This window comes from Canis aureus, chromosome 36, assembly GCF_053574225.1.
Source record: "Canis aureus isolate CA01 chromosome 36, VMU_Caureus_v.1.0, whole genome shotgun sequence".
NCBI classification, from domain to species: domain Eukaryota; kingdom Metazoa; phylum Chordata; class Mammalia; order Carnivora; family Canidae; genus Canis; species Canis aureus.
In genome coordinates, this window is record NC_135646.1 from 17,312,321 (window position 1) to 17,327,796 (window position 15,476).

At 37.8% G+C, this 15,476-nt stretch overlaps 1 protein-coding gene across 5 annotated transcripts in view; it reads right to left on the reverse strand.

The window, feature by feature from the left end:
• The window catches only part of PARD3B (par-3 family cell polarity regulator beta), a 979,753-nt gene that overhangs the window by 580,303 nt on the left and 383,974 nt on the right, over window positions 1-15,476 (reverse strand). For all 5 annotated transcript variants that reach the window (XM_077885333.1, XM_077885331.1, XM_077885334.1 and 2 more), the window contains exon 3: window positions 12,128-12,299. In XM_077885333.1, the coding sequence (XP_077741459.1) occupies window positions 12,128-12,299 (172 nt within the window). The remainder of the gene's footprint in view (window positions 1-12,127; window positions 12,300-15,476) is intronic.

Consider the following 15,476-nt stretch of genomic DNA (forward strand, 5'->3'; position numbering starts at 1 on the left):
CACAAATCTCTTAAAAAAAGCACAAAGGTATTATTTGAAAACTTTGCAGCAATTATACTATTTTGATTAAATGTCCCTGAGTATTATTTTAGCTTCAATAAATCATTTTACCATTTATCTTCTAAGCCTGAAAAGAGGAAAAACAAATTTAATTTTATGGCTTAGGAGAAGGTATAAGATGACGATAATCTATGTTTATGAGTAAGAGAGAAGACAGTGTCATGGGTTGAGGAAGTGGAGAAAAAAGGAGAACAAAAAAACCCAGGCTAAAATATTAATTACAAAAACACAAGGAGATTTTATAATTTTCTTCTAAATGATTAATAATTAAATTAATGATAAAAATAATAGTGACATCACTTATTACATGGCAGGCACTACTTTAAGTGTTTTATATTTACATATATATGAATGCTTTTGAGTTGATGCTCACAACAACTTGGTTAGGTCATTACTAAGATTACCCATTATCTATATGTATACACGCACTCATAAACACATGTATATATATGTGTGTGTATATATGTCTATATAGTGGGAGGCAGAGATTTTATAGAAGAAACTGAGACATACTGAGGTTAAATAATTTGCCAAAGATCACTACTTTTTGTAAAGGGCAAAGTCATATTTGGCCTATGCTTGTGCTCTTAATTTCTTTACTATACTTTGGTAAATATATTTACATATAGTTATCTTCTATATCCTTCTCCATCCCTTTTGGAAATAATGTGCTGCATACTTATTCATTAAGATACTAGAGAAAAAACAAAGTCAGATATATTCAGGTAACTTTTTGAATACTAAGGAGGGAACCAGCTTTTAAGAAGACATGAATTATAGATAAGAATTTTGCCTAACCTCGCATAACTTTTCACCTTGTAAAGACAGAACATTATCATATCAAATTTATGACAACTACCAAACAAATGCTGAACATTATTTTTAAAATAGGGCAATAAGGCAGACAAGGAAGTTCTTTTAAAGAAAACTAATTTTCGAGTAAGTTTTGTAAGAAGGTGGTGATTGGTCTGCAAGGGAGAAAGCACTCAAAACTCATTCTCTAAACTTCTCTAAGGAAATCTTCCAAGACGGTCAAGATGCTCCTTCTCAATACAGTCTGCAATGTAGATGAATTCACATATAATCATATTCAGACAGTGTGGACACTCAAGTGGACAATGGTTTTAGTTAGAGGGAGTGAAGATAGAACTTTAGATTTCTGTATCATCTAAATCAGTCAGGCTGAGATATAGCCTATAGATTTGGAGAAGAAAGGATCATCCTTAAGAGTCCAGTTAGTAATTTATACGGCACTCAGTGGAAAAGCAGCATGGATGGGTCACTGACATCTACCTCTGATCTAGGGCACAATTAATTCCTCTGAACAGTGCATTTACTGAACCCACCAGGGTAGAAGACTCCAACTTTACTAATTAGAATTAAAAGAATATATTTGAGTGGAGTGTCATTAGGAAGAAGGATGGATGGATAAATATTCATCTATCAAACCCATTAGGTCCTTGGAGACTTTCCTTGGGCAGCATAGGACATTGTTTTTGGTAACGGAAAGACTTGGGTCCTAGTTATTTCTGGCCACCTAATAGGAGATAAATCTAACAGTGCCCAAAATAGTAAATGAAAATTGCAGATTCACATATAGACTCCAAACTTGAAGTTTTATTATTTCCAGAACCTCTCTAACAAAGACTCAAATAAAAGACAATTAACCAAGCTTTGGGGAGATATCACACATGACTAATGGCTCATAGTGAAGCTTTTTGTGCACATCTAAATCTACTTATGAGGTAAGACCTTTTTCAACTATAAGGTTTTATAATCGTACGCTCTGTGTTATTATAACAAGAGTTGTAAATTATAAAAATGGAAACTAACCAAGTTAAGAGATTCACCCAGTAATTTATTTTAAGTCAACTAGATTGCAGGCTGCTTGGGAATGAGTTCACGGCTTGTGCTATTTTATATTCCTCTGGTAGCCTACCATAATACTTTTCATCTATTGAGCCAGCAATAAATAATTATTGATTACCTGAATTCAGTGACAGGCACACTACCATCTTCTGTAGCAATGACATCAGATATACTGATTTCCATAACTACATTCTTAAGCCCAATCATTGGAAAAGAGCAGATGTTAGCTGTGCAAAGGCTGAGTTCTCCACCATGAGAGCAGTTAATTGTAACACCCAACTAAAGTCGTGAGGTCAAAGGACATTATTCCTGAACTGTGACTAAAATACAAAGTTTGCCTCATGCTTTCAGGTCTCTGGGGCAGAAAGTCTATTTGTTTTAAAAACATAAAGAGAGTTTAATTGATCATCACAATTCTGCAGAACCAGATGACACAAGGCCATTCAGCTTGCTGCTATCCGTGTCATTTTTCAGAACAAATAGAGCAAAAATTTATGGAAACACCATTCCTATCAATAGTTTCAAGAAACATGGACATTGAGGTAATGGCTTCTTTTAACCAATATTATCTTAAAACACCAACTACAAGAAAGCTAGGATTTTAAATAGGTTGTGGTTAGGCCAGAAGCCTTCTAACTTATTTTCCTTGATCATGCCATATTCCACACACATGCATTAAGTAATCATAGGCAAGCCCTCCATATAAACAAAAAGAAAATAAGCAAGATGTACCACATAATTTCCTTTAATTTTACACTCAGGAAAAAAAAGTCCCAAATTTCTTCCATCTGTAAAAGAATTTGAAGAGTTTAATAGAGTCTCATTTTTATATAGAACAGTAATTAATTTTTTTCTGGTATTTTTAGAGGATTACCTGTATTTTCTGATAGCTATCAAGCTTTTCCCATTAAGTCCATAAATAAATAGAATGGGCACCATTTTCTGTGTACCATATGATAGATGCATTGTTTCAGTGATAAATTGACAGACTGTGGTGGTGGTATCTGGGAAGTTGTCTTCTTTTATCTGGTAAACATTTTAAAAAGGGTAAAACACTAGAGAGATAGCTTTTCTTATGGCAATTGCTAAGCAAAGGCTGTCACCTTTCCTTATCACCTCAGGTTGTGAGAATGAAGAGATCAAGCTGTTTCAGTATTTCTTACTTTCTTAGCCAAATTGAGATCTTAGTAAAATTTCCAAATGCGTATAGTGCAAGGAACTAACCAAATGTGTGTACATTGGGGCATAATTCATCACTTGGCTTTATCAGATAAAGCAAATGAGAAAATCCTGAGCCAGTCATAAAAGCGTGTCCAACTCTGAGTGACTTGTCCTTAAGATAGATCTTCTGTAAATAATTAAATTAGTCCCCCAGATGGGCAGAAAGTGGGGGTGGGGGAATCTTATGTGCGGGCAGGGCTTTACACACACACACACACACACACACACACACACACACAAATAATAAAGGCTAAACCTTATATTTAAGCTGTTAGTATAAATGAGGCTTTACCATATACTGAATTGTTAGCAAGATTCCTGAATTTCACACTGCAAAAGAAAATCAGCATGATTATCATAAATAATTTGGTTAGCTGTGATTAGAAATTTATATGAAATAGAACCTAAAAAGACATATATTTAAAATATGAGTCATAATTATTAAGAATGTTTAATATAGATAAGCAATTTGAAAGCATTCTTGAAAGAGGCATATGAAACCCTACAAGGCTCTGAAAAGCAGAACCTCTATCTAGAGAATGGAGGACCACCTTGCCTGGTCCTGTTGGGCTGTTCCAGAAAAGAGGGGTCGGAAACTATATAAGATGGGAGTTGTAATGGCAGGTGGGAAAAGAATAAGAAGAGACTCTGGGTATTAGTGTGTGTGGGGGCGTGGGGGGAGTCTTCTTTTATTAAAAGGCTAAAATGCAAATGATTTTATGAGTGGCACAAAGAACTATAAAAAGTTGAATATGAAAGTATGAGTGAAAATATTTTCACTGCTCAGGGACTAGGTTTTTGCAAACATGGCCTCACTGGACTTACGATTAAAAGCAATGTGCAAAAAAGGCCTGGAAACCCAGGGGTCTAATATCAAGTGAGCGGTAGGAAGGTGACCTTTCATTCCGTTTGTTTATGAGAGGATCTGCAGACTCTGTCTCAATGTGGGTCTAGCATTGGCAAAAGGCCAAAGGGGAGCTGGTGAACTCGGCATTTTTTGCTTTCTGTTTTTGAGGTCATATAATCAACTTAGAAATTTATAGCTGGAAAAGAACAAGAGTAAAAGCTTGGTTTTTATCTACTATCTTACATTTTTGGATGAATGGTAAACGCAAATCCCCTTTAATATTTTTTTCCATAGATTACTACCACCTTAGTACCAATTTATGTACTAAATTTAGCCATTGGATACAACACACAAAAATGAAGGGACCAAGGAGAATTGAAGCAAATAGTAAAAAAAAAAAAAAAAAAAAAAAAAAAAAAAAAAAAATTAAGACAAAATACAAAAACAAACTAGATAGAAATAGAAAAATGAAAATAGTTAAGATGGTAATTTTTTTCTTTTTCTTGTTTAACATTCTATGATTAAATAATATCTCACTTAAAAGACAATTTATGGGAATATAGAATATTTTCAGCAAATCTGTTATTTTTATAAAATGTTATAAACTGATGGCCTATGAAATACACCTGAATAGACAATTCATCTGCAATTACTTAGAAAAGGTAATGCCGAGTATGCTGAAAAGTTCCCATTTGAGCTATCACTCACATTTGTACATCACTAGTACAAACAAAAATGACTCCTCGTGGTAATTACCTTTTAACATTTGTTATGAGTTGCTTGTCTTTAGGTATTGATTTTTTCATTCAACCAAGTATCTCAGGCCCTTTCCAGAGTATTAAACAATTTTTAAATATTCAATATATAATCTGACTCCCCCTATTGCCAGCAACTTTCACCTACTGTGAAAACAAACTAAAATAAAACCCAAAACAACAGGAAAAGAAGAATGAGGCCAGAAATGGGTTAGAAACTCCATGACCTCCTTAGTCCCAATGTAGTCACTGTCGTACCAGAAAGCATGCACACACTTTGTTGACTCTATGGCTGTGACTGATTGATGATGGCCTGGCAAGGTTACCATAGCTAATTACAACATCATTCATCTAAGCCTGCATGGGAAGAAAATACTGGGCTCGCAGGGAAGAAAAAAAGTCAAGAAAGAAAAGCTATTCTATAGCTGTTAACTTTTGAATAATCAGCCCCAACAGGAAACAAATAAGATGAAACTCAGTGACCAAATTATGACTTATGGACTCATCCAAGCAAATGACCTCAGTTGCCTGGTAATTTCAACTCTGGTTTCACAGCCCACAGCGGAGGGCTTCCAGCAATGAGGAACCCGCACATGCTTGTAAGCTTTGTAGTCAGAATTCAAAGGCTTCGGCAGAAGCCCAGGCCAGTCCTGAGCTTTAGTTCTGCTATGTGTGTGGTGTGACTATGTTTGTCTAGGGTCAGATGCCAATACTTAAACTCACATTATGGGCACAGCAGCTACTTACACACTGCAGCCTAATTAAAGGAATAAACTTCCCCCTTCTTTATTTTTTCCTGAAGATCAGTGCCATAAAGGGATTTGGTTTCCTTAAAAATTCAGACAAATGTTCCCATATGTTTCCCTCATGCAGTAAATTAGTCAAAATCAGATAGAAAACGGTCACAATTTCCAACACTAATCTACGTCTGTATAATTTTTTTTTTCAGAGAACTACTGAAAATAAAGACAAGGGAACTCAGTGTTTTGAAAATAATTATATTATAACAAACACACAATCATAATTTCCATTTCAATTTTGAAGCACAAACACACATGGAAACAATAAAGCATCTGAGGCACCTTTCAGCTTTCAAGTCTCAGAAACAAGAATCACTTTCAAATAGAAAGTAAGCTCATCTTCAAAGTTTAACACACAAGAGGAGAATAAAGCTAACGCTATTTCAACTCCAAACTTTAATCAGATTGCTTTATATCTGGGTAATATAGATCACAGGCCTGGCAACAACCAAGTCCCAAATACGTTTTATCCTGACACACTGTTTAAATTACATTGCTAAAATAATTATAACTAAAGAAAATATTTTCTCACATAAGCTTGAACCCAAAATAGCAAGTTTCAGTCAAGAAGTACTGAAAAACATGTTCAAAGATCAAGAATAAAACCACTAATTAACTGGGGCCATGGGACAGAAATTGGCAGGCGCATGGGGTCAGATTCGAATTTAGTGTGGTATGAATGAAATTCTCCTAAAGCCATCATAGCCCATTAGGGCAAGCAAGGCCTGTTTTATAGATGAGAAAACTTTGGGGCAAGGAAACATGGTAATGACACATCACGAGGTGACCTGGTTGGTCTCAGTTCAGACCATTCACTTGTATGGAAATGACAAATGTGTTCTGATTTAATTTTGTTTGGAAAGATGTGGTCCTGATAGATACCAGTTAAATGATTTATCTGGGCACGCAGTTAGATCAAATACTGTAGGGTCTGGGACCAGCTCTGCACCACTGGTTCTCAAAGGACAAGGATGGCCAAGATTGGGGCTATGATCTCGTGAGGTCTTTGGCAGAATAGCAGCAGGTTGGGCACCACAGATCTAAAGGCAGCACAAGAACTACCCACTGGGCAGGCTAAGAGACCCTTACTCTTCCAAATTTCAAAATAGTTGTCCTAATCTGTCTTATGTACTGAAGGCCCTATGTGCAGATACTTGAAATGTCAGAAAGAGTTCAATATCCACAATACAAAAAAAAAAAAAAAAATCACCTATGTATCCCATTAGCACATTGGCTTTGGTGCGGTTTTCCCTCAAACACACACATGCATGAGTGCATGTATGTGCAAACCTACAAGGGATGAGGAGAAAGAATTCTTTTTTTTTTTTTTTTTTAAAAAAAAACTTACAGAAGAACTTAAAGGAAATTTTCTCCATCTTTTTCTGGTCTTTATTCCCTTAAATAGATTTTGACTTACAGCTATTCATAGTATCTATTTATTAATTTACGCTCTATCTCAATTCTAAAAGGATATGAGGTGGTATTTTATCACATATAGTATTAAAAGACATGGTAATTGAAATCGACAATTAATCCCAAAATGTCATGTAGTTGAAAGAGGACTGCACTAGAAGCCAACAGACACAGGGTCCAGTTCTAGTTCTTTACCTGACCAGTTATTTGACATCAGAACACACATTTTGCTTATTTGGAAAATAATGTCAATTGTCTAGAGAACTGCTAACTGTGAAATTCTATGGAAATGTCTGTGGAAGTGCTTCTATGGAAGTGCTGTTTCCAGACCAGCACTTTTCAAAAGCTGTTGTCAGGGCCACTAAGAATTCTTTTGAGTGGAAGTGGGTTTCTTCACCATAGGACTTTTTTTTTTTTTTAAGATTTTATTTATCCATTCAACAGAGACACACAGAGAGAGGCAGAGACACAGGCAGAGGGAGAGGCAGGCTCCATGTAGGGAGCCCGACGTGGGACTCAGTCCCCGGACCCCAGGATCATGCCCTGAGCTGAAGGCAGACACTCAACCACTAAGCCACCCAGGTGTCCCTTCACCATAGTATTTCTAAAAGGCATTAGGATTCTCTATTGCCTGCTCCCCAGCCTTCTGCATCCCTTTCTTCCCTGCTAGCATAGCCAATCCTATCCATACAAAGAGTGAACATGAATAAATTAGAATAGCACCTAAAACTTAAATCCTCAATAAATGTCATTTGTTAACTAGCTACAATAACATAGTTATTGAAATCCCAAAATATATTCAAAGTACCAAAGGGCTCCAAAGACTTGGAAAATCCCTGAACTGGATGATTGTAAAGTCCAGGTGGACTCTGTGAATATGATTCTTTGCTGTTCTACCAAGTATTTGTTCTACTATGTCTCTTCTTTGAAATGGAGTTTTAGGTTAGCAATCTCTAGGCTACAGTAGGGAAGCACTGGCCAATTTCAGAAGCAGAATCGTAAAGTGTTAGTCCAAATTAGCAAATCATTCTGCATCAGGATTTAGTCATTTAGCATTACATTAGAAAATCCATTGTGTGTGGGACAGCTCCTGGGTTAAGCATCTGACTTTAGCTCAGGCCATGTTCTCGAAGTCCTGGGATGGGGGCTCATGCCAGGCTTCCTGCTTGTCCCTCTCCCACTCTCTCTGCTCCTCCTGCAGCTCTTGTGTGCACGTTCTCACTCTCAAATAAATAAAAACTTAAAAAAAAAAAAGAAAAAATCCATCGGGAAATAAAAGGCAAGAAATAATTTAGATGAATGAAGTTGGAATTATGTAGATGCCTAATTGATTTGAAACTCCTCCTATAAATAAAAATATGTACCCCATTAGCTTATAGGGTATAAGACTATGAACCCTTTGTGTCGGTAGAAGATTTCTCCAATTCATCTCTATAACTCATCATTGGTGATGAAGTATTAAGAACTTTCCTGCATACCTACTGTACTATCTTGAAGATGTTCAAGAGGTTTTACAAACAAGGTCATAATATGAGCATGAATATAAAAGGTATATACAAATTCACCAGGTGGAAAGTAGGCAAAGGGAGGATCAAAGTGAAGAGAATAGAACCTGCAAAAGCATAGAGGCTTGAAAGAAAGCAAATTTGGGGAATGCTAAGTGGTTCATGGTGCCTGCATGTCAAGGTAACTGTGGAAGAATGGCCATAATAAAGGTGGGCAGAGAAGACGTAGGTAGATCATGAAGAGCCTGTAAATACAAACTTCTGGCATGTTCTGTGCATAACTATTTCACCTTGGCAGAAAAAGAAAAGGAAGGGCGAATCTCTGTATATATATAGGGAATGTTGTTGGCTTTTAACAGACTATTATTTATGATTATCTTGTGTTGGAAAGAGGTATAAAAATTATACTGGGGGACGCCTGGGTGGCTCAGTGGTTTAGAGCCTGCCTTTGGCTCAGGTCATGATCCTGGAGTCCCAGGATCCTTGCATGGAGCCTGCTTCCCCCTCTGCCTATGTCTCTGCCTCTCTCTCTCTCTCTCTCTCTCTCTCTCTCTCTGGGTCTCAAATGAATGAATGAACAAATGAATGAATGAATGAATAAATAAATGAATGAATAAATAAATCTTTAAAAATATTATATTGAATATCAAGCTTATTTTTATTTCAGGTATCAATAAAACCCAAATTTTTGGTGATTAATATGACCTAATCATAAACATGTCTTCATTCCTATTATCTGTTGAATTGCGTCCTATAAAGAGAGATAAGCATGTGTGAGCTGATAATGATTCAATTTCCCATCTTCTTGAATGGGCCTCAAGAATTTGAAAATCTGTGAGAAGAAGCCCCGTGTCTCCCATATCAGCCTATGCAAGTGAGCCCCACGGGAAGCAGAACCAGTTCCAATGGCCTCTGGGAGCTGAGTGGCAAGTTGGGATGGAGAGCTGGGGCTCCAGAGTCTGGCATTGTATATGCACCCTGCTGCGGTGAATTCCTGGAACACAAATGCTACTCCTCTTCTAGGCAACCCCCCTGCTTCACCTAAACAGAATCTTAGACCAGGCCTGATAGCAGGACCAGGCCACACTCCCCAGGAACGGCGAGCACTATCTCTGCTGCCATGCATACCCCTCCATCCTGAGGTGGCACCTGCCCCCCATCTATGAACACACCCTTCCCCGAGGGCAACAAAAGGAAAACAGCAGACACCAAAGCAGGTTGTGTTGCTCTCGTCTTTAATTGCTCCGAGAAACTTTGACAAATGTGTCCTTTGCTTTTAAAGTTCCAGAAATGAAAAGTACTCAGTCTGCTGGACTTGTGGGGGCATATAAGGGACAATTTTTTTCATCACTCATCCCTGCCCAAATTCCTCCAGCTAATTCCGAGGAACCATCTGCATCAGTCTGCTAATGAGTTTGGACATGGCTCTCCGCGCAATAGGAAGCCATTGGAAGTTGTTAAGCAGGGAGTTATATAATCAGATTTGTGATTTAGAAAGTCAGCGCTGGCAGGAGCCGGGGCTGGAGAAAGCAGGCCCTGTAAGGAGAGGGGTCAGCTCGAGGCCTCTGCGCCAGCCTGATTGATGAAGCGGCTCTGGCCTGCCGCAGTGGTCGGGCAGGTGAAGGCGGAAGGAAGTGAGGCTGGTCGGCAAGAGGGAGGAGGAACCGGAGATGATGCCAGGGCGTCAGACCCCAGGGCCCCAAGGCAACACTGACCGCCCACCAGTAAGGAAGGTTAGCCGACCTCATCATTTCTTCCGCAGTACTACCTGAAAGGGACTCGAAGCCAGGGAGTTAAGAGACACTTTCAGGGTTTAGATGTATATTCACAAAGGACACCCCAGAAAAACCATCATTTTATTCACTGACTACTGATATATGAGGCGGCATAGAATAATTGTTCCTGACACTGGAGCCAGAAAGGGTTCAAATCCTGGCTTTGCCACCTAATAACTGTGCTACATGATTTTGGATAAATTACTTAAGTGCTACGTGCTTGTTTCCTCATCTCTTAAATGAGGGGAATAAGAGAGCCCAGCTAACTATTATGAGGCTTAAATGAGTTGTCAGGAGCAAAGGACTTGGAACACTTGGTGCAGTGCTTTGAGCTCAGTGCCTGGCATGTAGTTCCCACATAATAAAGATTTTCTCTCTCACCAGAAGTTAGTACTGAAGAAGTAGAAAAATTCACTTTCAAAGAAAAAGAACCTCAGCTTACTTTTTCTTCCTGATTTCAACATTATATTGCTCAGACAGTTCAACAGAAGAAGCTGAGAAAGCCTAAGAAAAACAAACTTATTTTACCCTCAGAAAGCTCCTAAAGAGAAGGCAAAAGCAAATTGCCCAGCACAGGGTACTCCAGGGTTCAGCCTTTTAAGGACCACACAGTGCTTGCTTATAAATAGAATATTAAAACAAGCAAGAGCAATTTTCTCCTTTCGTCTTCCCTTATTGCCTAATTTCCCTCCCATACCATTTGCATAATGGATAAAAAGGCATCCATTATGCAAATGAATGATAGGGCGGTGAGGTTGCCGGAGCCACAAACCTCGCTGTGGATGGAGAGAAGCTGCCACCGAGCCCTCCGCCGTCCACATTCCAGAACACCGCTTCACGAGCTGAGTTTCCAAAGGATAGAGGAGAATCATGAAGATTAGAGGTCATTAATTTCCACTTGGTTTGTTATAAAAAGCGGCACCACAGATGCTTTCCAGAAAATTAATACCAAATATGGATATTCAGTAGTGTGGTATGTAAAATAAACTCTCCAGTAAACGTTTTGTTTCAAATGGGAAAAATGAGTCTTCTGTAGGAGGACTTCTACAATTTTAAGCATATACTTTGCTTTGCAAGGAAAAGATTCCCCTTGCAGAGTAGTAAAAGCCCCTGTTCTTCTACCTTGAGAATTAACCTATATAACAGGTGCTCAGAGGAGTCTCAAAACATATGCATACATTCAACAGGAATGAAAGTTTGTTTTAAGTACCAAAATGTTAGTGGATTTTCAAAAGCTTCATGCTGTTAAACTGACCTAAATTTATCTCTAAGAGGTATCACCCAAAACTGACATTGCTCTTGGAGATGTAAATTCATGGAAACTTTAGAAGAATGTTTATTTTTCTCCCAATGCCCTCAAAACAAAAATAAAGAAATCCAAACAAAATTACTGGGTGTGTTGTTCTTGTTTGAATAAATCAGCAGGACAGAATTAAAAGACTAACTTCAAAGGTTTTCCCCAAAGTCTAAGCGACATAGTTTGAGGAGAAAAAGAAGGTGGCTGAAATAGAAAGTGACCTTTATTTCTAGTCTGAATTCCTTGATAAATCTTAGCTTTCACCACATGACACTTTTGAGAGATGTTTTTTTAAGTCATCTTCTTGGGCTACAGATAAACCCCATCACTTACAGACCAGCCTGTCCTGTAGGGTACTTCAAGAGTACACAATTCAGATGCACCTGCAATTCAAGAAAAAACTGCATCCCCTTGTCGGAGCATCAGCAGCTACAAATTGCTACGTAAAAATAATTTTAAGCGAAGACAAACCAGAATTTTAAGGAAAGATACTAAGAGGATAATTCAAATAGTAGAAGCAACTTATAGCCAGCAAGATGATGTATTTCAACCAGGTGAAGAACATACCAGTGAAAATACACATACCTAATTTCAGAGCAGAAGGGGTTACTTCAATTTCCCCACCAATTGGTTTAAATGCAGCCAACTGGGCAGCCACTTCCGTCTCAAAGGCATCTGGGCTCTGCCGACCTGCAGAGTTTCCACTGGGGCTCTCCATCTTGTGGAGTGGTTCTTGTTCATCAAACACAGCAATCAGCTACAAACAAAACCAACAACACTAATTACTTTGAATGGCATGCGTATCACACAACACTATATCCAGCGGATTGTGATCTTAATTTGATTTTAAAGAAAATAGCTTCTGAAAACTTGTACCACACCAAACCTCTCAATGCAAAAAGCAGGTGCTCAGGATTTAATTCATGGTTTGTCTACTCTTGAAATAAAGAACTGATTTTGGCTCTCTTTTAGGAAGGAAATGGCTGCCCCTCCCCTCGCCGCCTTTTCCAATATGCCAAAAAGGACCTTAGTATTTTTAAAGAGGGTTTCCAGAAATAAAAGTTGAATATGCAAAAGCTGAACAATAGATCTACATGGTGAAAGAGGCCATTCCAGCCTCAGAGAGCTAAGATATGATAAAATCTATAATTATGGCTGTCCTTTTAGACACGATCACAACAAATAAATGTGTATATTTCCACACAATGTGTTCACTTTGTGCACATAAATATCCCCTTTTTATACATCCCTTTAATTTTGTTCTCTTCATTCATGACACTCTGTTGACTGGTTTAAGTCCAATGAACGTCAAGTCCAATGAGACTAAACATCAGCACTTTTAACCAAATTATTCCCATCTTCATCTCAATTTTATTTCATATGAGAACTGTTTCTTGTCATTAATATAAAAACATTTAATTGTCCATTTCCAAGTAATTTTTCATAAAGGGCAAAATGTAATAAAGTATTCATTGCATGAAGATTGCTGTATAAACAGGACAGTCCTGCTGAAGCTGTACTTTTGGCCGGCAGACAGCACCACCATAGAGCAACTTCACACACTTCTCATCAGGTGGTGTGGAAAAGTCCAAATGTGCATGTAGTAGGCAGTGAGGGGATGCTACTGTCAACCCAATAAAGTACATTGTGTGCAATTTGAAAGCTGCTAGTAAATCTTTAGATATTTTTCATTCATTAAATAAAACAAACCTACTTGTGATTCAAACATTTATTCAGAAAAGGCACTCCAAGGCCCATTCATAGGGGAGCCTTGTTAGCAATAGTATTAATAACACAAATGCAGGAGTAATCAATCAAAACATCATAAATTCCAAGTTCAGTCTTTCAAAAGAAATGAATACAATTAGGGATATGCAAATTGACTATTCAAAAATAATTTTCATAATTGACTACTCATTTCCAGTATGGAGACTTCTTTAATTGGAAAATCCAACAATCCTCTTACCACAGGAAAGAAATGCTACTCCCAAGGCATTATTTTTAATTCTTGAAATTGAGCACATACATTTTTCTATTTTTAATTGGTAGCACTGATGAACTGATTTGAGAGAAGACTTAAATAGATTAATAATGAAAGATTATTCTAGTATAAAAATAATCAGTAGATGTATCTTTCTAATCATCTGGTCAAAGTGAAGAGTTTAACACTTTAAATCTTGAACAGGAAAATAGGGGAGCCTGGGTGGCTATGTTGGTTGTGTCTGCCTTCAGCTCAGGTCATGATCCCGGAACACTGGGATCAAGTCTCACATTATGCTCCCTGCTTAGTGGGGACTCTGCTTCTCCCTCTCTCTCTCTACCCCTCTGCCTCCCCCATGCTCATGCTCTATCATACTCTCTCTCTCAAATAAAAACTTAAAAAAAGAGAGAGAGAAAAGAAAAATAAAATCAACTTTTAACATGTGCTAGAAGTGTTATTTTCACCACTATTTGTGTGACATAATTATAATTTCAGTTTTGCATATTGGTGAAATCTAACACATCTTAGTAACATTTATTTTAATTGTCAATCAGCGAGGCAAGTGGCTTACTATACCGGTTCTATGAACAATTTTGTGTAAGTAAGACCCTACTTTTCCCTCTTGCTACATCCTTAACTGCTAGTATACGTAATGTGCCTTAAATACTGGGAGAAAGAGAAAACAGAATATCAATCTGGAGCATAATATAGAATTTTAAAACTGAAAATTCATAAGATAAATCATTATCTATCTTTGTTATGTAATTTTTCCTCCTTAAAATATTTTACTGTTTTTCATACTATTATATCCACTCTAGTTTACAGCATATGTAATAACAATGGTACACCTATTTATCAAACAAGAGAACATAATAGTTCAGAGATTTTGTTTCTACCTCAAAAGGGAAGACGAAATAATAATAGGTACTAAAATCTAGTCCTTTTAAATTTCCGACCCAGGGTTCCAGACCATAATGTGACTGTTTTCCAAAAAGAGGAGTGATGTTGTAAATGAGTCTCTATTCCTGGAAAGAAGAGGTTCAGTTCCTGAATCTGTGGTGCCCAAATGAAGTCATTGGCTCCACTGGGGCTGGCTGATAAGCGACTGTCCACGCGCTCTTCATCTCAACATCCACAATGTGCACACTTACACTTGCCTCAGTAACGACAATCTATTTAAACTGTACACATTGTAGGTGCTTATTAGCTAGATGACTTATCAGAACATCTACATTACTGGATAGCAGAGTTCCCAGCAGACGATGTTACAGAGGAGCATTAATTCACATAAACCACTCTTCTAGTTCCTCAGCAGAAAGCAAGCTGATTTCTAAGGTGTCCATTGCATGAAAATGGCCTTTCCTCCCTGACCTTAAACTCATTAAAAATTACCTTTCCCACAGAGAGGAGATGGACACGAAAGAAGGAATTGTATTTAAAGTTTTCTGTTGTTAAGGTTTCACCTAGACTGAACTTCTATGGCATGCGGAAGATTTTTCACGGACATCGCAGCAACTGTAGCAACCTAAACGCTACCCAAAATGCAAACAGGCAATATTTCATTTGGATGCCTTCCCCTTCTACTGTCCCACCCATCTTTTGGCGACCCCTCTGTTCGCCTTCTGTAAGGTCAATATTCTCAGGTATGCTGTGCGACACTGATATTTCCCAAAGACCCCAAAATCCAAGATCTTTTCACACAGACATTATTTCCAACCAAAACTTCTGTCTACACAGATCTCTGTATTTAGGTATCTTACCCCCAGATAGACACAAGAAGGTTAGTCTACAAAGATACTCTTCATTCTCCCACTCAAAACAAAGATAAAAACAAACAATAAGTAGAGCTTGAAAACCTTGTCAGGACCCCCCCAGATACAATGTGATTTCCTCAACTTTCCTTGAGAGCAGAATCTGAAAGAGCTGTCCACAGAGCAATTTCCAGTTTCCCTA